We start from the raw sequence: 22,824 nt of genomic DNA on the forward strand, positions 1-22,824 counted from the left end.
TTCTTTTATTAGACGTCAACAATACTGACATTTGGTCATTGATGCACCTTAACAATTCATGAGTACCCACGACCAAACTATCAGTGATCTGATAATAAAACGGGGCCACTGGTGACTTACATGCATGGGCTCATTTCCCAGACAATGCCACAAAATATGTTCTAATACATCCATTTTGTAAAAAAAAAATTAGGCCTGCCTTTACTGCCCTAAACCACATTCTGAACGGCATCTGTAGCATAGAAAATGGATGGGAAATTAAACACCTTCAGCTATTCCGCCATATTCTTGACGCACAGTTCAATTCGGAACTGTTGACGAAACGTTATCAATGTCATTGCCCACTCCAGGCAGAGTAATGAAATGGAATGTTGGTTGTTTCCTTACCTCTGCAGTGTGGCTCAGACTCAGTTTCGGCAATTTATTCTTCATGTTCCCAGAGTTTCCGCCGTACGTTTGATCGCAGTTGAACCCCTCCGGCGCCGCGAGAAGTGGTTTTAATTGAGGAGAGTCGACGGGTGCCTGGTCCTGGCCGTCCATTGGTCGAACGTAGGCCGTCGGCTTCTGTTGCACCGCAATCGGCTTCCCCGATAAGCCGCCGAGTGGGAATGTCGACGTGGGAGTGGTTAGGCCAGGTACAGGTGCGGACAAAAGTGACGTGGAAGCCAGCGGGGAGGAGGACGTGGAGAGGTGACAGCTCGGTTCAGTTTCTGATGGGGAGCCGGACGATTTGCAATGACCAACATCCATGGTCGAAGAGCGGAAATTTCCACCATCTGTGAGTGTGGAGTAAAAAAGTGACCACGGTTAGCACTGAGTTCTCATGTCGTCTCTCGATCTAATCCACGGGTTCTTAACCTTGTTGTAGGTTAAGAACTACAACAATCTTGCAGTTGGGACACTCAACTCAACACAACTCAACTTTATTTATAAAGCCCTTGAAAACAAGCATTTCTGTATACGCTGACTCACATCACTCAACTCAACTCTCTATTTAAATAACACTTGAAACCACCACCGCTGTTATGATGGAATCCTGCAAGGGCTCAGACACAATGAAAACAGCAGAGGCCCCAGAATTGAACCCTGTGGAACGCCATACGTTCCATTTGTCGTCTGACCACTTTCTTTATTTACTCGACATTGTACATTTTATTGACAATAATGTGTTATATATGACCTCACTCGTCTGAACATGACATTCTGATTAATACTACATTTTTTTCCAGATTTATCAGGAAAAAAACTAATAAAAAAAACATTTGCATCATGAGGAGATGATTTAGACAAAAAAACAAAACAAAACATATTTTGCACAAAAAGACATTATTCTAATAGGGTGATGATTTGTGGAAGATGAGTTATGCAGGCAAAACGCAGCCGTTTTTACCGATCTCAGGGGGCGGCCATTTTGCCACTTGTCCACTGAAGATGACATCACAGTTGCTCAGGGCTCAGCCAATGACCAATCACAGCTCACCTGTTTTCTGAAGCTGAGCCGTGATTGGTTGTTACCTGAGCCCTGAGCAACTGTGATGTCATTTTCGGCAAGTGGCAAAATGGCCGTCTTCTGGCATTGATTAAAAACTGCTGAATTTTGCTGCTTAACTCATATTCCACTAACGTGATATTAACCAGAATACAATATTTAGACTACTGGAGCTGCATAGAACATATTATTGTCAAGAATTTTGAAGGAGGATGTTGACTTCCCCTTTAAACACATTTCGTTCTTTTATATTACCTACAACTTTCACTAGCTTAGCAAGCACACAGAAAGGAGACATAGTGCTCTCCCAAGCGTATAAAAAAAAAAATGAAAAATTCAAGACAAATGTTCAGTGGCACAAACTTTTTGGGAAGTTTTCACTGCTGCGCTTGCGGCTTACCGCATGTTTCAGTCTTGAGGCTAAGCTGTGCCAATCAAACTGCTGTTGAAACTTAATACGGGGTTGTGCCAATCTCCTTTTTTGAACTTCAAAAAGGGAATAGAAATGTATTGAATAAGATTTCCAGAAAGTCTCAAACAATTCCAAACGTTATTAGTAGACCGAATCAACTCAACTTTAACAAAACAAACACGGTCTGGACATGTAAGCAAGAAAACTGCTTCGTTTTTTTTTTTTGAGCTACTGTCAGACTTACCTGGGAGAGGAAGAGTTTTACTGGGGTGTGAAGAATGTCGTCTCCCAGAGGAGGTGGAAGAAGAGGATGAAGACGACGAAGACGGGCTCAAATCTCTTTTTAGACCCAATTCATCTTTCAGTGAGCTGAAAAGCTCTTCGTGCCTTTGGAGTTGCTGTTCTTCAAACATGGAGACTTTCCCCCTTCCATTTGCAGCTCCTGGAGCCTGACCTTGGCCTTGCCCCGACCCCGGATGGAGGCCCGTTCCCGGGGCGCTCCTGGACTTTTTGGAACTGTGATGTGGCAACGACTGCACGCTCGATGACGCGGTTGTTGTTGTTGTTGTTGACGCGGGGGGTTGCATGGAATTTGAGGATGTCGAGGACGCGCTTGCAATCCTTTTCTCCCCGACCCCCTCCGCTCCTCCCCCCTCGGGTCCCGTGCCTCCGTTCAGGGTCTCGTTGAAAAGCTGGGCCTCCGTCGTGGCTGAAGTGGTTGGTGTCTGCATGGCGGCGTTGTTGTTGTTGTTGGCACTGCTGCCTTTGGGGATTCCCACCAAGTGGCTCTGGTTTGAATGGCTGGTTAGCAGGTCTTTCATTTCTTCATAGGAGCCAAGCGTGTTCTGGACCCGATTCGCCAACGCGTCACCTTTATTGGTCTGGAAGAAAAGCAGAAGAGGCGGTAAGGAAGAATAGTGACAGACGGGAGTATTCATTAAGTTTCCATCTTTCGCTTTGATTTCGAAGCGCTTGATGAAAAGCCCTCTTTACTCGTTCGGAGAGGAAGAGGAAGAGATGAATTGGTCGACCACTGACCAGGCACCCGGACACGATGATTAATTAAACACATGCCATCCTTAAGAGGGTCCGGTCCAAGCCGGAGCGCTAAAACTAATGGAGCAGGAATCATTATTAGCCTGACCTCAGGTTCTTCAAGCAATCATCGCCAGGACGACGGTCTGCCGTCGACTGATTTATGATCCAAAAGCCCCTTCGGCTGTTATGCGCTCGTGCTGAGACGTCCTCCGGAATAGTTAAAGAGTCTTTGACAGGTTCTTTAATGATGAAACCACAACGTTTCATCATCCGCCGTTTCAGCCCGAGATGCTTTCAGAAAGGCAAAGACATAAAGAGCGGCCGTTGTTCCCTAATCCCCTCGTGTGTCTTTTCAACCACGTGTTGCAAATATTAATCATCAGCCAAAAAGTGGATCATCATCATGTGGGACTGTTATTCGTTTAATGGAGACAACTAATACATAAACAGAATAGGAAAGTAGTTGAAAACAAAACTGCTGTTTATTGGTGTCACTCGTTTTAAAGTTGAACAATATACATGTACATGTTCTTAAATAATTCACTCAAATTGTGCTTTTGTGTGCGTGTGTATTTGTCGGGTTTCTTTTTTGTCAACAATCAAATGGAGTAATTAACAGGCAATGATCCAGGGAGAGATCTTATTGCTGAGCGGGGAATTCTTATAAAGCTTGCAGGCTTGAAGATTATCCCCACCATTGATTTGCTTTAACTGAATACAATGTAATCATTGCATGATAATTACAACTATTACTGTTAGCCTTTCACTGTCATGGAGGGTTTTAGTTGTGCTAAAAGTCATGGCTCACCGAGCCGCCGGTTAACGACGCGCCAGTTAGGTTGTGATTCATTTTGTGGATTAGTTGACTCACGTCAGTTCGTTGTCCAATAAATGACGCAGATAGGTCGGACGTTCAGATTGCCAATTCCGTCTCTGTAAATTATAAATCTCCCTTGCTCACCTCGTGTCAGTTTAAAGTGATGTATGGAGCAAATAAGAAGTAAATGGCTGAGTTTAAAATAAATCAATAAGCAAATGAGCCTAATAAATTGGCAGCAAAGTTACTTTAAAGCTGATGGAAGATCGCACGTTCAGGAAGACATCCATGTACAGGATGTATGTCTTCTGATTAACTCATTCACTCGCCGCCATTTTGACATTTCGCAATCCCGTTCGCTCCCGGCTGTTTTACTGGATTTGGACTGATTTTGCAAGGCCCACAGAATATTGTGTTCTATTGCTATAAAAGCATGGAACCGATCAAAAGAAAGATTAAAGTCTCTTCTTTCATCAGGAAAAAAAAAAAGTATGTTTCTATCTGTTTCCCTTTTGCAGCAATTGCAGCATTTGAAGAGAGCTAAGTTTCATCAGTTTTCACAAATCTATTTAAAATTGTAAGTAATTGAGCTTTTATTTCTATTGATTGATCTTCTTTGCTCTGCTGCCACCTGCTGGCCGTTTGTGTAATAACTAGCATTTCTGCAACCGTTCTTTGCGGTTGAGAGGCTGCATCAAAGCCTTCTCTATGCTCTAGCATTAAAAAAAACAAAAATAAAAAAAACGTATAAATACGTCTTTGGCACACTTAGAACATAAAAAAAAAACGTATTTACACGTTATTGGTAGCAAATGAGTTAAGGACTTATTGACCAACAAAGTCCTCCCTGCCAGGCATCTTAACGATGGCTGTTTGCATCCAAAAGAATGATACCATTTCCGTTGGCAGGGCGTGCCTCCAAAATGGATCGATTTTATTGTAAACTATGACGCATTCTCTATTTCTTCTTATGTATTACTTTGTGTGCTTCATTTGACACTGAAACAAAGCAGTAGATACATATAATATTATTTATTATAATTTCAAAAGTCGTACTTTTGTATTCAAATAATCACAACAAGTGCGATTTCTCAACCATTGTAAGCTAAAGTTAGCTGTGAATAAATTACTCTCGCTTGTTTCTTCTCCATCTCCGGCTCATGAATAAAAATCTGGTGGCTGAAGGGAAAACACATTCACAAAGGGGCAAAATGGAAAACGGAGACAGGGATGAATACCTGCATTTGCGCGTGTGAGTGAGTGACGAGCTCGCCCAAAAATAAACGCTAACAACACATCGCTCTTTAACAGGATTAGCAAAAGGGATTAGCTAATAGCTGACAGAGAAAGAGTCAAATGAGAAAGTCAGACGGTGACAGACACCCGAGTGATGGAAGAAAAAAAATGAAAAAACGATTGAGAAGAAAGTTTTCTATAAATCCCTGGTGATAACGAAGAGATATAAATCTTTGAAGGTTCCCCGCGCGCCGAGCGAGAGCGGCTGTGAGATTGAGGAGGGCCTATGATTGTGTGTATCTGTAAAGCAACACCTTCAGTAAAAAAAAAAAAAAAAAAGTGAAATCTTCAGCGGGACAAATAAATCAGCAGAGCCAAGTGGCAAAGTATGCCAGAGCCATTTGTCACGAGTCACGGCAGTAAGAGCGATATAGCAAGGGCATGGACGGTATGGAATATGAAGCAAATAAACATAAACCCCTGCGGACGGTCAAGTCAGCTTTTTGGCCTCAAGGCTGACTAAATGCCTCATCCATCACATTTTCTCCCGAATGGTCACGAGCGTTCGCTTACGAGAGCTGCACCAAAAGCTCACCTTTGATCAAAAGCGTATGAGAGAAAACAAGTGTTTTGAATTCACAAATGTCTGATTGCGGTGATTTGTGAATTGAATTTGTGAATTGTGCGTCAAACAGAAACACGACAGTGTCACTTAAAAGACAAATTGTTTTATGTTCTCTCAAGGGAAGCTCACTGTCCCATACTTGGAAAAAAAAACATCTCGATTCAGTCGATTCCGCTTTTATGATGACATTTTTTCAGTCTGAAATAGATTCACATTTTATTAATTGGGACTTTTTTATGCAAATAATCTGTTGCCATTATTTAACATAATAACAGGAATAATATCTAACATACTTTAGTGCAAAAAATAATAATGATACATTCTTTATCAGATTCAATTTTAATGTAAACCTACTGTAAGCCATGTTGTTTACTATGTTTGGAAAGTAAAGGCTTGAAAACCTTCCAAGGAAGTTTTTTGTACTCTCATCATAGAAACCATTTGTTTCAGTTTAGAGGAGATTCCTAACCCTTCTCACACATTAAAATGTGTCTTTAAGAACACTGCTAATGTCTCTACTCCTTATATATATATATATATATATATATATATATATATATATATATATATATATATATATATACCAGCCTTTTTTTAAGTACTCGAGTACTCGTGGACGCAGACGAGTACAAGCGAGCGATGGCAGAGGGGGAAGACGCGAAGTGAGTCCTCCTTGCCTGTAAGTGGCGCTAGCTAGCTTGCAGCAGTTTTTCACCAAAACTTCACCGATTTGGAAATACTTCAAAATTGTGAATCTTAAACTAAAATAGCAATTTTTGTGTTTTATTTTGAGCGTTAAGACGATTGAAGAGTGACTGTGCTGTTTTTGTCAAAATTAAAGGAAATATATTTGTTTAAAAATATCTTTTAGTGAGCATGTTTAGTCTAGCATGTTAAAATTGGGCGAATATGATTTCAGGTGATACTATTGTACACTGCAACGCAGTGGACCTCATTCTAAATGTTACTTCTAGTTTAAAGACGTAAGTACAGGGTAACTGATGTTTTGAAAGCACATTGTATTATTTTTCAGAAGAAAACAAAATGTGTTTGGAATACAACAAATCTGATTTTTTGTGATTTTGTGACCTTATGTAGTAAAAATGTTGACTCAAAGTATTTGAGACTAAATAGTGTCTGACACATGATGTTCTCGACCTCAATATTACCAGACCTCCAAGAATATGGATCTAGTCTAGCAGCTAGACTAAATCAATTAACATATTCAATCTTGACATGTTAGAGGGAGCGATCTTTTTTCCTCGCTTTCTTCTTTATTGTTCAATCACTCAACCGTTTTAATCAGTAGTGCTAAGATGGTGTGGCACTATCATTTGCGAATATCCTGACCTGAGTTTAGCACTAATAATCTCTTGAAAACAATTAATCGAAGCCTGAAGGCATTCTCATTATCAGTGCAACCTCTCAGGTGGCAGCCTCAAAAAATCAACCCTGAGCAAATTTCTAACCCGCTCTGTGTCTTAATGTGTTCCGACAGCGGCACTCGCGCTCTCTTGTCAAGATTCAGCGCCAGCCTGTCGCAAGGTCGACACGCTTGGCGGCAAACGCAAGCGAAGTGCTTAGCTGCAGAGAATGAGAGTAAAATCTTTTCAATCCATCTTATACACACGTTGGGGGGGGGGGCAGTGGGTGGCCGTGGACTTGGACGCGTGACTCGACACGTTCCGAGTGTCTCAGAGGCGCTTGCTGACGAACTTGCGCTTGAGGGTGCAACGCTTGGCCACGGGGGGGGGGGGGGGGGGGGGTGGGGGGGGGGGGGGAGACGTAATCAAAATATTAGCCTACTTTAAGGCCATTACTGCCTTTATCTTACCTCAAATGATCTTTTTAATTCAGCCTGGTGTACTATTGAATATGAAGGTTAATCAGTGGTTTAGTGATTGCTTTGAATTAACGAATCACAAAGCAGCAAGTGGCCCATCCTCACTAGTTAAAATGATCCCATTCACCTAAATGAAAAGCTGATGTCAAGCATTTCCAGTTGTCCTTGTCTAAGAGTCAATCAAATTTGAAAAGCTGGTATAAAACTGTCCCCGAAGCGGCAGCCAGAGACCAAATAGTGTCCAGAATGCAGCAGTGCATGTCATGAAAAAATACTTAATACTTCAAATTTACCATTTTTATTTTTGTTGTTTTTAGTAAGCACTTTTTACATCTGAACTTTGGGGAAAATGCAACTTCCAATATTAAATAATCTCATAATAAAAAAAAGGCAAGAATGTGGCTTCAGAAGAATAGCTACACTGAAAACGGCAGAGGACCCAGAATTGAACCCTGTGGAACACCATCCGCTTTGTCACACATGAATTATTGCACATATTTGTCTTTTTTTGTTTTTTTTGCTCAACATAGTTTAGTGTGAAGGGTTTACAATAAGAAATAAATCACAAGTTGATTACTGAGCACATGAAATTATCTGCAGCATATGTAAGGCAAAGCAAGTCGGGCGTGTGCCGAGACCTCCTTCGAACCCTTCAGACTGACTCACCGAACTCCTGAGCTCTGATCGAACCCGACTTAAGTGCCAATGAGCGAAGACTTGCTTCCAAAAATCTAGAATTTCTAATCTAATTTCTGTTGTTGCGGTTCTTGTTTATGGTTTGATCAATTTGTAAATCCAGTGAGCTCAGATAGCCGAAACACAAAAACGCCTAACTGGCTGAAAAACGCGTTTTTTCAGATTTAAAAAAAAAAAAAAAAACACTTTTCCCGACAAACATAATTGAAGTAAGTGACTGTAATTGAAAAGTATGTGACAAGTCCAATGAGTTGCTCTTGCTTACTTTGTAAGGTTCCCCAAACAAGTTGAATCCAGTGGAGAACAAATCTTCATCCTGTTGGACCTCTTGAGTCCTCCTCTCCCATTCTCTCCTCTTCAGGACGCTGCGCTCGGACTCCAAATGACTAAAAGGAAACCAGGAGGAAAAAGTCGTTAGTGAGGCCCACTGAGATCAATCCAATAGCAGAAAAACTTGACGTCTGACGTGTGGACAATATCGAGCAGCAACATTGGCAAATAAAATAAAATAAAATGATGACAGCAAATCCACGATCCTCCAACCAACCATTTCCCACCTCCAAAAACAGATAAGACAACACATAGAGATAACTCCATACACTTCATTCCCACAAATTGAATAGCGTTGTTGGAAGTTAATTTCAAGATGCACGCACAAATAATGAACCGTTGCATACATTATTTTGTTACAGTCCTACTTAGGTTTTGACTCATGTCATTTATGTCAGTCTACTTAATTACCATATATTTATATGGGAAGTGTACCAGTGCAGTAGGATATTATTTTCCACAACATGAAATATATTTTTCAAATGTTCCATCAGTTATACACAACTGACGAAAACTTTTTTTTTTTTAAAATGAATTCTTGACATTGTCATGAAATCTACATGAACAAGAAGCCTTGTAGTAGCCTATAATGTCATAATTTCCTGAAAATGTTAAAACACCTGAAAACTCAATCAAAAAATCTAACAAAAACCCAATCATGTAATAATTTCACCAATAATGAAATAAAAAAAAAATACTGACTGTTACTGTCATAATATTTTTACCGGTAATATAATACCTTATTACTGTCATGGTTTGATTTTGTCCTCATGTTTGGTGAGTCCTTGTCGTGATCTGTTTTGCCACCTGTGTTTGCCTACCCCTCCTAATGTATCAACCAATCAGCACCCTCTGCCAATTGTGTCTTGCCCAGCTGTGTCTGTGTGTGTATTTAGTCTCTTGTCTCCCCTCTGTCTGTGTCGATTCATTGTCATTTTCCTCCTGTCATGCTGCCGGTTTTGTTCCACAGCTTGCCTCGTTTTACCCTTTGTTTTTTTTTGTTTTTTTTCCTAGTTTGTAGCTCATTTTTTCCTCCTCGTATTTGTTTATTAAACTATTTATTTTATTTTTTTTCCTCATTCTTTGCCTCCTCGGCCTGCTTACCCGCATTTGGGTCCACCAGCACACCTCAATCGTGACAATTACATTATGTCCCGTTACGATAACAACACTAAAACTCGGATGTAAAAGTAAACTTAACAAGTCTTTGACTGTTTAACAATAAAACATGAACATCAATCAAGTGGGTGGAGCTTACTTCGATTAACTCTCTGCAGAGTTGGTTTTAACACTCTCTGTCAAATAACTCTAAATCGGGCAGTGTTAAAAATATACTTTTGGGGGTTGAAATCAACTCTGAAATATTTAAAACGAAAATTTGAACACTGATTTTTTTGCTGTGAATGCATATAACAGCCTTCAAATATTTCTGTCACAGCATGTTGGCCATTTTAGTGGCCAGTCTCATTACAATCTTGCACGGCGTCTCTGCTGACGTTTGTGCCTCCAACAAGATTTTCACACAAGCGTCAACTTTGTTTGCTAAATATAATCTGAACCGCTGCTCCTCGGAGTAGCCGTGCTCTTCTCTTTTTTTTTTTTTCTTGCTCTCCTCCATCTCCTGCAGCAGAACCGCATGTGTCTCTTTCAATTCTCGTCAGTGCTTGTCAGCTGGCAGTTCCGAGTCGAGAAAATACCACGAAGATGCACAACTGTGCATTTGAGACTATTTATCAGTAGCGTTTTTGATCTGGAGAAGCAGATATTCCATTAAAAAAATAAAAATAAAATAAGCAACAGATCAGATACACAAAATGGTGTAATCAGCCTTTCTGTAATAATATTAATAATGGCAGATCCCAAAGCAGCTCTTCAGATGGCCACTTTCATTCATTCGTTTTGAACTTTAGTGGGCTGTGTGGGAGTTGGATGTCTAATTCTGCGGATGACATCATAAAAATACCGAATGAGCCGCGCCACGTTCCCTTCATGTCCCGTCATGGAGTCATTGATCAAATCCGAATAAAGTGAGCTTTTAATCAGAAGTACTCATTTCTTGGCTTTATACCTCACCCATGAGCGCTTGCTGGGTACACGATTCATCATCATCATTTCCTGTGTAAAACAGCTGGAAGCATTAATTGAAACAAGCCATCTGCGGAGAGCAGTCGCGCTGTTGATTGTTTCCCCGCGGATTTGCCGTCTATTTTGAAGCAAAGCTTAACGTTTCACTCGGCTAACCGAAACCTTTTCAATGGGCCGCCGTCCGCTGAGAAATCTCCAAGCGGCTCTTCCGAGCTTGAAAGCGCGTCAACAAGCACGCGCTACGTCAGGGGTGTCCAAACTACGGCCCGGGGGCCATTTGCGGCACACCGTCAATTTTTCAGTGGCCCGCGACATATGCTCAAAATGGCATTTGACTCAGTTCAAATAAAATAAACAAAACAAAAATGCTTGGAGATGGTCAAAGTAAGAAGGGAAGGTGTCGAAAAACAGGTGCCATTAAAGGTTATTTTAGTTCACTAAAACTAAAATTCGAAAAACAATATCGTTACCGAAATAAAATAAAAACGAAAATGCTTTTTAAAAAAAGAAAACTAACTGAAACTACATTTTATGTTTACAAAACTAGCTCAAAATAACTATAATTATAGCAAACGTCCTTTGTTTTCGTCTTCGGTAATTAATTTAATGCACGAACCTTTGGGGATGATTTGAAATGTGATTTTTAGTAGATTTATTTTGATATAGACCGGAATAATGATGTCATCTAACAGCAGCCTTCAGATGACGTTTTTTTTAAAATATTGTGCACAAGTAATACACATTTGTTTAAAAAATAAAAAAAATAAAATAAATAAATAATACTAATAGTGAAATTAACAAACTAAACTAAAACTAAGCATTTTTTAAAGAACTAAACTAATAAAAACTAACAAAAATGAAAAATTCCAAAACTATAATAACCCTACTTTCATATTACAAATAAATTGGTTTATATACTGTAGCATTTTTCTAAATATGCAAAAGCACAAATAAATGATTTGTACAATTTTTAGGACTAAAACACAATTTCCCTTCATAACATGATGTGGCCCTTGCGTCCTTCTGATTTTCTGTATGTGGCCCTCAAATGAAAAAGTTTGGACACCCCTGCGCTACGTGCACGCCATGTGACCTCTTGACCCCGGAAAGGGCGTCCGTTTTACCCAACGCGCCGCACGGAGAGGAGACAGAGCGCCTAATTAGCCATCAACGCAATTAAAAGAGACCTTTTCTTTTCCTGCACCTTCGACATTTAATCTCCCGGTACGATATGAGTGGGAGGGAGGAAGAATAGAGAGAGGCAACCAGAAGGGGAAGGAGGGGGGGTCATAGAGGCCCATGGGAGGGGGAAAAAAACAAAAAAAACCAAAAACACTTACAGGGCAACCGACTGCTTCTTAAAAAGGAAAGAAATTAAGAGAATGATGAAAGGCTGAGTAGAAAGATGAGGACGGGAAAGTCGGATGAGATGAAGGCAAAGAAAAAAAAAAAGTAAGAGAGCAAAATGGGAATTCCAGGAAAATGATTGACAGGTCAGTGTGTATGTGAGAGAGGATGTGCGAGAGAGGGTTCATCATCTGTCTGTACACAGAGATAAGTGACAGCTCAGTCAGTCACATGACGCAAATATACAGAACAAGCTCCACGCACACAAGGGATATGCATATTGCCATCATGAAGAAGATGAGATATTGACACACGACCAGTGAGAAAAGATTCACCTCAGTTAATATTCACTCGCCGCCATTTTCACAGAAGCAGTCCCGTTCGCTCGTTTTACTGGATTTGGACGGATTTTGCCAGGCCCACAGAATATTGTGTTCTATTGCTATAAAATCATGGAACCGATCAAAAGAAAGATTAAAGACTCTTCTTTCATCAGGAAAAAAAAGTATGTTTCTATCTGTTTCCGTTTTGCAGCAATTAGCATTAGAAGAGAGCTAAGTTTCATCAGTTTTCACAAATCTATTTAAAATTCAAAGTAATTGAGCTTTTTTTCAACATGGCCCTGGTTGATCTCCTTTGCTCTGCTGCCACCTGCTGGCCGTCTGTGTAATAACTACCATTTCTGCCACCATTCTTTGCAGTTGAGAGGCTGCATCAAAGCCTTCTGTATGCTCTAGCATTAAAAAAACCAAAACAAAAAAAACGTATAAATACGTCTTTGGGACACTTACAACATTAAAAAAATAAACGTATTTATATGTTATTGGGAGTAAATGAGTTAAGATGCAATATAATTTGGCATGATATGAACTGATACTGGAAGTGATTGCCAGGATTAAATATCAACACATATCCAGGGAAAAAAGAAAAACAATGTAAATAGAAAAAAAAATTGCCATTCATTTTTGACTGTGAGCTGTTTTGACTCTCGCAAAGGGATGTTCAATACCATCTTTTTTTGCTTGATCGATATAGTACTGATATCGGATATCGGACTGATATCAGTCAACAAAACATCCAAAATCTTCGTTATTAGCACTCATAGACAAGCAGTCCAGTCTTTCACATCGATTACAATTGAGAGGAAAATCAATTTCAACACTTTGTAATGTCATTCGGAGTGCCGCTATACTCAAATGATATCTGTGACATAATAGTCCGATTTGTGCATCTTAGACAATTGTAACGATGCAATGATGCTTATTGTTTAATTTTTCATCATCACTAACACGCACGCACGCACGACGTCTTCCTGGGCCACGTCTCAGATCGCCGTCTGTCTCCATTTGACACAATTTCAGGCCACATGAGGTCATTTCCCATAACTTTCCATCACAAGTTATCTCACAATCATATTTAATTTTTACAATGACTTTAATGACCATATGTTATTTATTCCATCCTTGGCTTTTTGGTGGTATTACTGCAGTTAGAATACCAACTTGAATGGAAAACTCAGAAAACAGGAAACTAATAACCTCTCATTCCAAAAACTAAACAAAGTAAATCAATTCCTTGTCTTTGTTTGAAGCTATCTGGAGTGTTGTGGATTTTTGTTGGGTTGTTATTTTTGGTGGCGGTAATGTCTGCCATTAAAGGAAAACTACAACAAACTCGACAAGGTTTCAAGAAAATTGCTTTTTAAATTATATTGGCAAACATAAAAAAAAGACACACACCCACACAAAACCTAACCCAGAGGTATACTGTTATTTCCAAAATATATTAAAACAATTGTATTGCCCTCTTTACAGTTTCTTAAATTGGATAATCATCAGAGACGGAAGTTTAATTAACTGTATGCTTTACAGCCTAACTATATATTTTTATATTTGTTCTTTATTATATTATTTTGTTTTATTTAGCCATGCTGACATTGCAATTTAACAACTATATATATATATATATATATATATAATAAAATGGCAAGTGACTAAAATAAGTTTTTCTCTCATGTCATCAAGTTGTGATAATCAACATTCATAAAATTTGAAAAGAGCGTATGTCAATCGTAATAGTAATAGAACAAAGACCTTCTTGATATTCTAATAACAAACAACAACAAAAACTCAATTGATCTGTATTCTAAAATTCTTTAATATACAAATGAAGGAGCAGGCAGCATATTGTTTATGCAGATTTTTTATGAATGAAACGGTGGCAGCTTTCAGTTTATTTTGTGTGTGCGTGTCCTGAAGTAATGCTGATAGCCCGAATAAGCTGTGGGAATTTAATCTCAACCGAGCTGTGCTGGTCTCCCCTGATAACTATTGGCACACACGCGCTTTTCATTCACTCGCACGCACACGCAAATGCACCCACACAGCCTTTTTGCCTTCTCTTGCACATTCACGGCAACATTTTCAGCCCTTTCAACCAACGATATTGAACTTGTATCAGGTACGGCCATCCAGTTTGATTACAATCGGAAATTTCCAATTTCCAATTTAGGATGTTGAGTAACATAAATACTAACAGAATACAATCATTTGCAAATCTTTTGCAACCTCTATTCAATTGAAAACACTACAAAGACAATATATTTCATCTTTAAACTGATTTAAAATTGTTTTTTTTGTTGTTTTTTTAAACACATTCCAAAAAAGATGGGCCAGTGGCAATTTTACAACAAAATCAGGAAACAAAGCATATTTTCTATCTATTTCTGTTTTGCAGTAATTAGCATTTAGAATACCGCTAAATTTCATCGTTATCCACAAATCTGTTTTGAATAGTGGGGAAACAGCTTGCTCTCTTATACTCTTATGCCACCTACTGGCCTTTTTTTTGTAATTACTACCATTGCTTTACCCGTTCTCTGCAGTTAAGAGGCTGCATCAGAGACTTCTGCATGCTCTAACATAAAAAAAATAAAAAAATAAAAAAACTTTAAAAAAACGTGTAAATACGTCTTTGGGACACTTAGTACATCCAAAATAGAACGTATTTATACGTTTTGGGGAGCAAATGAGTTAAGAAGACTGGCTGTTCCAAAATTAATCAATATCAGATTGAAGTGAAGTGAATCAAATTGAATCGACATCAAATCGAACTGAACCGAATCATTGAGCAAATTACAATCAATTCCCAGCCGTAGTTTTTAGAAAAGTTTTTTTTTGGTTGTGAATTTGGCCCCATCATGTTGCTCGTGCTACCCCGTTGGCTATTATACACAAAGTGAAAGTCTCATGTTTGTGAAAAATTTCAGTTCAAAGATGGAATCGTTTGATTTCCAAGCGACAGATGACGCAGCAGTTCTACGGATTGCGCAGAACGTTCTCCCTTGTATGTTCTGTTGTTCTTTCGAAAGAAGGTTGCGGCCTGCGCGCGTCACCGAGAGTGGCTCCACATCGCTGAGCACTCATGCAGTATTTGTGTCTTATGGGAACAACTGTCAGAACAGTTCAAGGCAACCACTTGAAATATGTTTCAACTCATTTAAAGCCATCCAGACATTCGGAGCAAAGTTTTCTTTCTTTTTTTTTTAATTCTTTGCCATCTAAGCTGAATGAGCCTGTGCACACATTTTGCACAGTTACCGGATTAAAGTGTTCCTCTGGAGATGAAAGACATTTGTTTCGGCTCAAGTGAATCTATCACCGTTTATCTCACATCTGAAACTATGTTTTGTAAATACACACTTTATAATTTAGCACAAAAAAAAAAAAAGAGCCAATTTATTGGCTCACTTTGAAGCAAAAGAGTCATAACAGTGAACACTGACAGCACGCAGCAGCTCGGCTCATTTCAATGAGAAAACATGCAAATGGAGGCTTTTATGTTTAAACGCTTCCCACAGTCCTGATGAGCTCTTTTCAGAGCAGATTGGATGATATGACACAGTAGGATCGGCACAGGTGTTACTGAAGCCATTAACTCTTTTACTGCCACACGTTATTAAAAAAAAAAAAAAAAAAAAAAAAAAAAAAAAATGCCAGCGGATTTGGAGCATTTTAACTCATTTTTCGAAGCAAACAGAATATTGTGTTCTTTTGCTACATAAACAACATGGATACCACATGAAAGATTGCATTCAATGCTTTTATGAGAAAAAAAAAAGTATGTTTCTACCTTATTCCGTTCTTTAGTAATCACGATTTGAAAATAGGTCATTTGAGTGACATTGAGCGAAAATTGAAAGAAAAGATACATTTTCTCCACAACAGTGACTTTGATACTACTATTTTTTTTGTTTAGTGACGCTCCTTCAAATTAGGTTTAACGTTACAGAGGCTCTGATCATTCATGTCAGCCTTGAAAACGTTCCATTTCATCATAATGCGTCATGTTTCATTGTAATTTGCAGCTCTAGTTCGGGCCCGAGCAGCCACTGCTGCCATCGGTATGGTATCAGTATCGGCCGATACTGAAAAGCTGGGTATCGGTATCAGGGGCCAAAAAACGGTATCTGAACAACACTAAAAAAAAAACGTAAGTATCGGTATGGTATCGGCCGATACTGCAAAGCTGGGTATCGGTATCGTTTCGGGGGCCAAAAAACACTATCGGAACAACGCTAAAAAAAAAAACGTAAGTATCGGTATGGTATCGGCCGATACTGCAAAGCTGGGTATCGGTATCGTTTCGGGGGCCAAAAAACAGTATCGGAACAACGCTAAAAAAAAAAAAACCTTAAGTATCGGTATGGTATCGGTATCGGCCGATACTGCAAAGCTGGGTATTGGTATCAGGGGCCAAAAAACGGTATCGGAACAACACTAAAAAAAAAACGGAAGTATCGGTATGGTATCGGCCGATACTGCAAAGCTGGGTATCGGTATCGTTTCGGGGGCCAAAAAACAGTATCGGAACAACGCTAAAAAAAAAACCTTAAGTATCGGTATGGTATCGGTATCGGCCGATACTGTAAAGCTGGGTATTGGTATCGGTATCGGGGGCCAAAAAACAGTATCGGAACAACACTTTAAAAAAAACTCAAGTATCGGTATGGTATCGGTATCGGCCAATACTGCAAAGCTGGGTATTGGTATCTGTATCGGGGGGCCCAAAAACAGTATCGGAACAAGACTAGTTTCAATCCACGTTTCCGTCGAGTGGAGCAGAATTCAATTGGAATTGCTGTCCTCCTAATCAGCACAGCTTTTCCTTTGTGCGGCCGTTAGCAGCTTCAGCTCGAGTACATAACGACTTTGGCAGTCGTTATTATAGCAGCAGGACAGCATGTAGCTCCAATTAATTAAAGTAAGCAGAGAAACGCTAACATTATCTGTAAACACTAAACAATTAATTCAATTTAATCGAAACTCTCTTCATTGCAATGATGTTTGTTTTTTTATGTATTTGTTTATTTATTTATTCTTAATGTAACTTTTTTTTTTTTTTTTCTAAAAGGGGCCTTAGACAGCATGTATTCCACGATTGTTGTTCCTGTCTCACCTTCTGGCATTTATTGTCACTTGTTGGCTTTTTGTCAATGTTGAAAATTGACATCGTAACTGGCAATCATCCACCACTGATTGGCTGCGATTGCTCATCACGCGTACGTCCAGATTGCAGTTCAGCGAGACGAGAACACCACATGGCAAAGCAAATACATTTTTTTTTTTCCATTCAATTTTACAAATGAAGCTCGTGTTGTCATTTCCTGGCCAAAATTTTTGGGCGTTTCCGAGAGACGATCTCGTCTTTTTCAAGTCTGTAAAAGCGTTTGTGTCGCCATGAAAAGAGAAATGGTGAAACAAAAGGCTGGAATTGTGTGCGAGCGTGTCTGCAGAGACAAACATTTTACTGTAACCGGCGGAAAATCATAACTCAAATTCTTGACCCAAATATAAGCGCAGGATAATGAGAAGAGATGGAGGACGCTGCTACATCATCAAATGGCAGTTGTTTTTCTTTTGTTTTTGACGCTTTACAAAAGCGCAAAGAATCAAACTTACAAGAAGACTGCGCTCTAAATATACCGTCAATTATGCTGAATTATTATAATTAGGATTTGTCGTTCTTGGTTAAAATTGCAGGACATTTGCTTTGCCTCTGACTTGAAGTGGAACTTGCAAAAGTTGGCGGTCAGAAATGTCAGACATGCCGCATTAGGAAGCGCTTTGAGGCGATGCAGTGACATCGCGACCTCATCGACGCTTTTCACATTTTCTTAAGCACTCAAAACAACATTTTCAACACTTGCGCAGGAGATTTCCTTTAGAATGACTTTCTTTCATTTTACGGCCAAATCGAGCTCAGTGTTCACCAACCAGTCTGCGAGCACATTGCAGGGGACACATCCGTCCATCCGTCCATCCATCCATCCATCCATCCATCCATCCATCCATCCATCTATCCATCCATCCATCCACCCATCCATCCATCCACCCATCCATCCATCCGTCCATCCGTCCATCCATCCATCCATCCGTCCATCCATCCATCCGTCCATCCATCCGTCCACCCTTCCATCCACCCATCCATCTATCTATCCATCCATCCATTCACCCATCCATCCATCCACCCATCCATCCATCCGTCCATCCATCCATCCATCCATCCATCCATCCATCCATCCGTCCATCCATCCGTCCACCCTTCCATCCACCCATCCATCTATCTATCCATCCATCCATCCACCCATCCATCCATCCGTCCATCCGTCCATCCATCCATCCGTCCATCCATCCATCCATCCATCCATCCATCCATCCATCCATCCGTCCATCCATCCATCCGTCCATCCATCCATCCGTCCATCCGTCCATCCGTCCATCCGTCCATCCATCCATCCATCCGTCCATCCATCCATCCGTCCATCCGTCTATCCGTCCACCCATCCATCCACCCATCCATCCATCAATCCATCCACCCATCCATCCACCCATCCATCCATCCATCCATCCATCTATCCAGCCATCCATCCACCCATCCAATCCATCCGTCCATCCATCCATCCACCCTTCCATCCAACCCATCCATCCATCCATCTATCCATCCATCCATCCATCCATTTTCTCGACCGCTTATCTCTCACAAGGGTCGTGGAGGCTGCTGGAGCCTATCTCATCTGGCTCTGGGCAGTAGGCGGGGGACACCCTGGACTGGTCGCCAGCCAATCGCAGGGCACAAAGAGGCAAACAACCATCCACACTCACAATCACACCTCAGGACAATTCGGAGCGCCCAATCAACCTGCCATGCATGTCTTTGGAATGTGAGAGGAGACGGGAGTACCCGAAAAAAACCCACGCGGGCACGGGGAGAACATGCAAACTCCACCCAGGAATGCCAAAGCTTGGTCTCGAACCCGAATCTTGTCTGTCAACATAACGAATCTTTTGTTCGTGCATCAAAAGTGATTAAACTGTGATTTCCTTTTTTTTATTTAATTTAAAAGTGCGTGCTAACGAGCGATTCTGCACGTCTTTCGGGAATAAATCGTTTTATTAACCCAGTCTGCGCTTCTTAACAGATGAAATGCACCTGATTATTTACATTTTTATCTCAAGTGGTGTTATGCAAAAGCCCTTCACACTTTCCGTCTTCGCATTTTATTTAGCCGGCATTAAGCCGGGCGGCTCAATTAAATATAAACCCTCGAATGTGCTCACTGTGTGTGCGTGTTCGTGTAGCGGAGGGGTGAGGGGGTGTCTGCGCAGCTTGTAGGAGTGCTTTGGAATGACAGGGAGGTGCGAGGGGGGATAATGAGAGGGGGAAGGAAAGAGGAATAGCTGTCAGGCTGCAGACAAAAGCTTTGTTTGAAGTGTCACTTCAACGACACATTTTTGTGCTCGTGCGCGTGTGCGTGCGTGTTTTCTGGTTTGTGTGTTCATTCTGAAAGGCATTCGACATCAGAAGGAAAAATCAGCGGGCATTCCTGGACCCACGGAGAAGAGGAGGACGCGTCGCAAACGCCGGCAACATGAAAACAAATATACAGCTTGTTCTTTTTTCTCTGTTTGTAACGATGAACAATATCAAAAATCTCACAATCGTGTCTCGAGTTACACGTCGCAGCAGGAATTATAATCTGCTTCAAACCGTTTTTCACCATCCGGCTTTGTTTCCATGAGGGATGCACGATAATGCTATTTTCAACCGATACCGATAAACCAAGAAATTAGACGTGCCGATGTCGATAAGCGATTCGTAAGCCGATAATTGTTTGCAAAATGAACTTGAATACAAATATATTTTCCATTCCAACTATAAGTCTTAGGTGTACAAATACATTGAAACATTGTGTAAACATTACGCAATGTTTCAAATCAAAATGTCTATTTCAAATTGCTTGATAATTGCTGATCATTTTCAGCGGAGTTCTTTATTATCTGGTTTATCTGTCTGAAATAAAATTGGTCGATTAATCGCTGATAATTTTTGGCAAATTTCTTTATTATCTGGTTTATCTGTCTGAAATAAAATTGGTCGATTAATCGCTGATAATTTTTGGCAAATTTCTTTATTATCTGGTTTATCTGTCTGAAATAAAATTGGTCGATTAATCGGTGATAATTTTTGGCAAATTTCTTTATTTTCTGGTTTATCTGTCTGAAATAAAATTGGTCGATTAATCGCTGATAATTTTTGGCAAATTTCTTTATTATCTGGTTTATCTGTCTGAAATAAAATTGCTCAATTAATTGCTGATAATTTTTGGCAAATTTCTTTATTATCTGGTTTATCTGTCTGAAATAAAATTGGTCGATTAATTGCTGATAATTTTTGGCAAATTTCCTTATTATTTGGTTTATCTGTCTGAAATAAAATTGGTCGATTAATCGCTGATAATTTTTGGCAAATTTCTTTATTATCTGGTTTATCTGTCTGAAATAAAATTGGTCGATTAATCGCTGATAATTTTTGCCAAATTTCTTTATTATCTGGTTTAGCTGTCTGAAATAAAATTGCTCAATTAATTGCTGATAATTTTTGGCAAATTTCCTTATTATTTGGTTTATCTGTCTGAAATAAAATTGCTCAATTAATTGCTGATAATTTTTGGCAAATTTCCTTATTATTTGGTTTATCTGTCTGAAATAAAATTGCTCAATTAATTGCTGATAATTTTTGGCAAATTTCCTTATTATTTGGTTTATCTGTCTGAAATAAAATTGGTCGATTAATTGCTGATAATTTTTGGCAAATTTCTTTATTATCTGGTTTAGCTGTATGACGTCAAATTGGTTGATAGTTGCCGATAATTATTGGTGGATGTCTCTATTATCTGGTTTATCTGTTTGATGTCAAATTGGTTGATAATTACCGATAATTATCGGCCGCCGATATTATCGTGCATCCCTAGTTTCCATGCCCATCACACAAAAATAGATAAATGGACCAAGAGCGAGGCCAGGAATCGGGGGACGCGACTTTTTGGTGGGTTTTCACATCTTAGATCACATCTTAGAGAAGGAAGCAATGACTCAAAACATCTCGGAATGTATTCTTCTCTCATCTGCGTGCAGTTTTTCACTTGCGTTTATTCATTCGCGATTGTTCTGCGCGAAGAAAAAAGAATCTCAGTATTTCCAAAATCCTTCAGATCTTGAAAGAATCGTTTATTCACAAGACAGAAAAAAAAGTGCAACCTGATTATGCAAGTTTCAAAATGTTTTTTTCCAATTCATTTGCTCTATTTGACAAAATATTCAGCATCAAAATGAAGACAATTCTTTTGATATGAGAACAATTTCCAAAAAAAAAAAAAAAAAAAGATGACATAATTCAATGTAGTGTCATTGATATTAAAAAGCTTTTGCAACAATAATTTGTCCGGTTTGATACGAAACTTTCGGGAGGGGAAACAAACGTCCTCTAAATACTTTGCGTACACAACACAATTACCTATAAAATTACTCATACATTTAAGGATATTTTTCAAACCAACACTCGTTAAACCCTGCAAATGTGTCAACGTGCATACGTGTGAGCGCGTGTGTGCGTGTGCGTTAAATGAGCGCGGCGTCCATATTTCATGGCGCGCCTGCTTCATCGTCAGTACTCAGACATCCAGTAATGGCTTTTAGAGGCCGCCGGAATAAAAGGAATGGAAAGAGCGATAAGGAGGCGAGATCACAAGGGCCACATCGTCCAGCGCGTGCGACACAATGAAAACGCGCCACTCAGACACATTTCCGAGAGCAAACACTTTTGAGCGGAATCATTGTCAGAGCAAACAGCGACTCTCCCGTGTCTCCGAAAGGACGTCACGCCGCCACGTCCCACGATTCCGTGGAAATGCATGCAAGGTCTCGCGCTGCATTTTATACAAAGACAAAACATCATAATAAAATGACATCTTGAAATGGATCTACATCAGGATAATCAAGATTGATATTTAGAATTCCATCCATCCATCCATTTTCTTGACCGCTTATTCCTCACAAGGCTCGCGGGGGGTGCTGGAGCCTATCTCAGCTGGCTCTGGGCAGTAGGCGGGGTTATAACACCCTGGACTGGTTGCCAGCCAATCACAGGATATTTATAATTTTTCAACTTTAAAAAATTAAAAATAATAAATATGTAAGATAATAAATATGTAAGGTAATAAATAAATAAATAAATTTGATTTAATTTGATTTATTGAACATATAAACATACAAACAAACAGCAGCGAAACAAGAGTTAAAAAAGGGGGAAAAAAAGAAAAAAAAACTCAGTTTACATGTTCAAACGGGAGTAGGAAGAAGTTAAAAACGTATCTAGTCCGACATTATATATTTAAACTTATTTCATTATTCATACAATACTAGGTTAATATTTTTTAAAAAAAAATGTCTAAACCTGGTTATGAATACAAGTGCACTTGGACATGTGTGCATTATTAATAAATAAATAAATAAATAAATAAATAAATAAATAAATAACGATGGCTTTCCTCTTGTCCCGAAATATA

At 39.5% G+C, this 22,824-nt stretch overlaps 1 protein-coding gene across 3 annotated transcripts in view; it reads right to left on the minus strand.

Moving 5' to 3' along the window:
- Window positions 1–22,824, minus strand: part of aff2 (AF4/FMR2 family, member 2) — a 145,562-nt gene that overhangs the window by 87,765 nt on the left and 34,973 nt on the right. For all 3 annotated transcript variants that reach the window (XM_077531915.1, XM_077531914.1, XM_077531913.1), the window contains exons 4-6: window positions 8,422–8,542; window positions 2,146–2,782; window positions 388–776 (exon numbers count right to left, since the gene is read on the minus strand). In XM_077531915.1, coding sequence (XP_077388041.1) covers window positions 388–776; window positions 2,146–2,782; window positions 8,422–8,542 — 1,147 coding nt within the window. The remainder of the gene's footprint in view (window positions 1–387; window positions 777–2,145; window positions 2,783–8,421; window positions 8,543–22,824) is intronic.

Source organism: Festucalex cinctus, chromosome 9 (genome assembly GCF_051991245.1).
Source record: "Festucalex cinctus isolate MCC-2025b chromosome 9, RoL_Fcin_1.0, whole genome shotgun sequence".
NCBI classification, from domain to species: domain Eukaryota; kingdom Metazoa; phylum Chordata; class Actinopteri; order Syngnathiformes; family Syngnathidae; genus Festucalex; species Festucalex cinctus.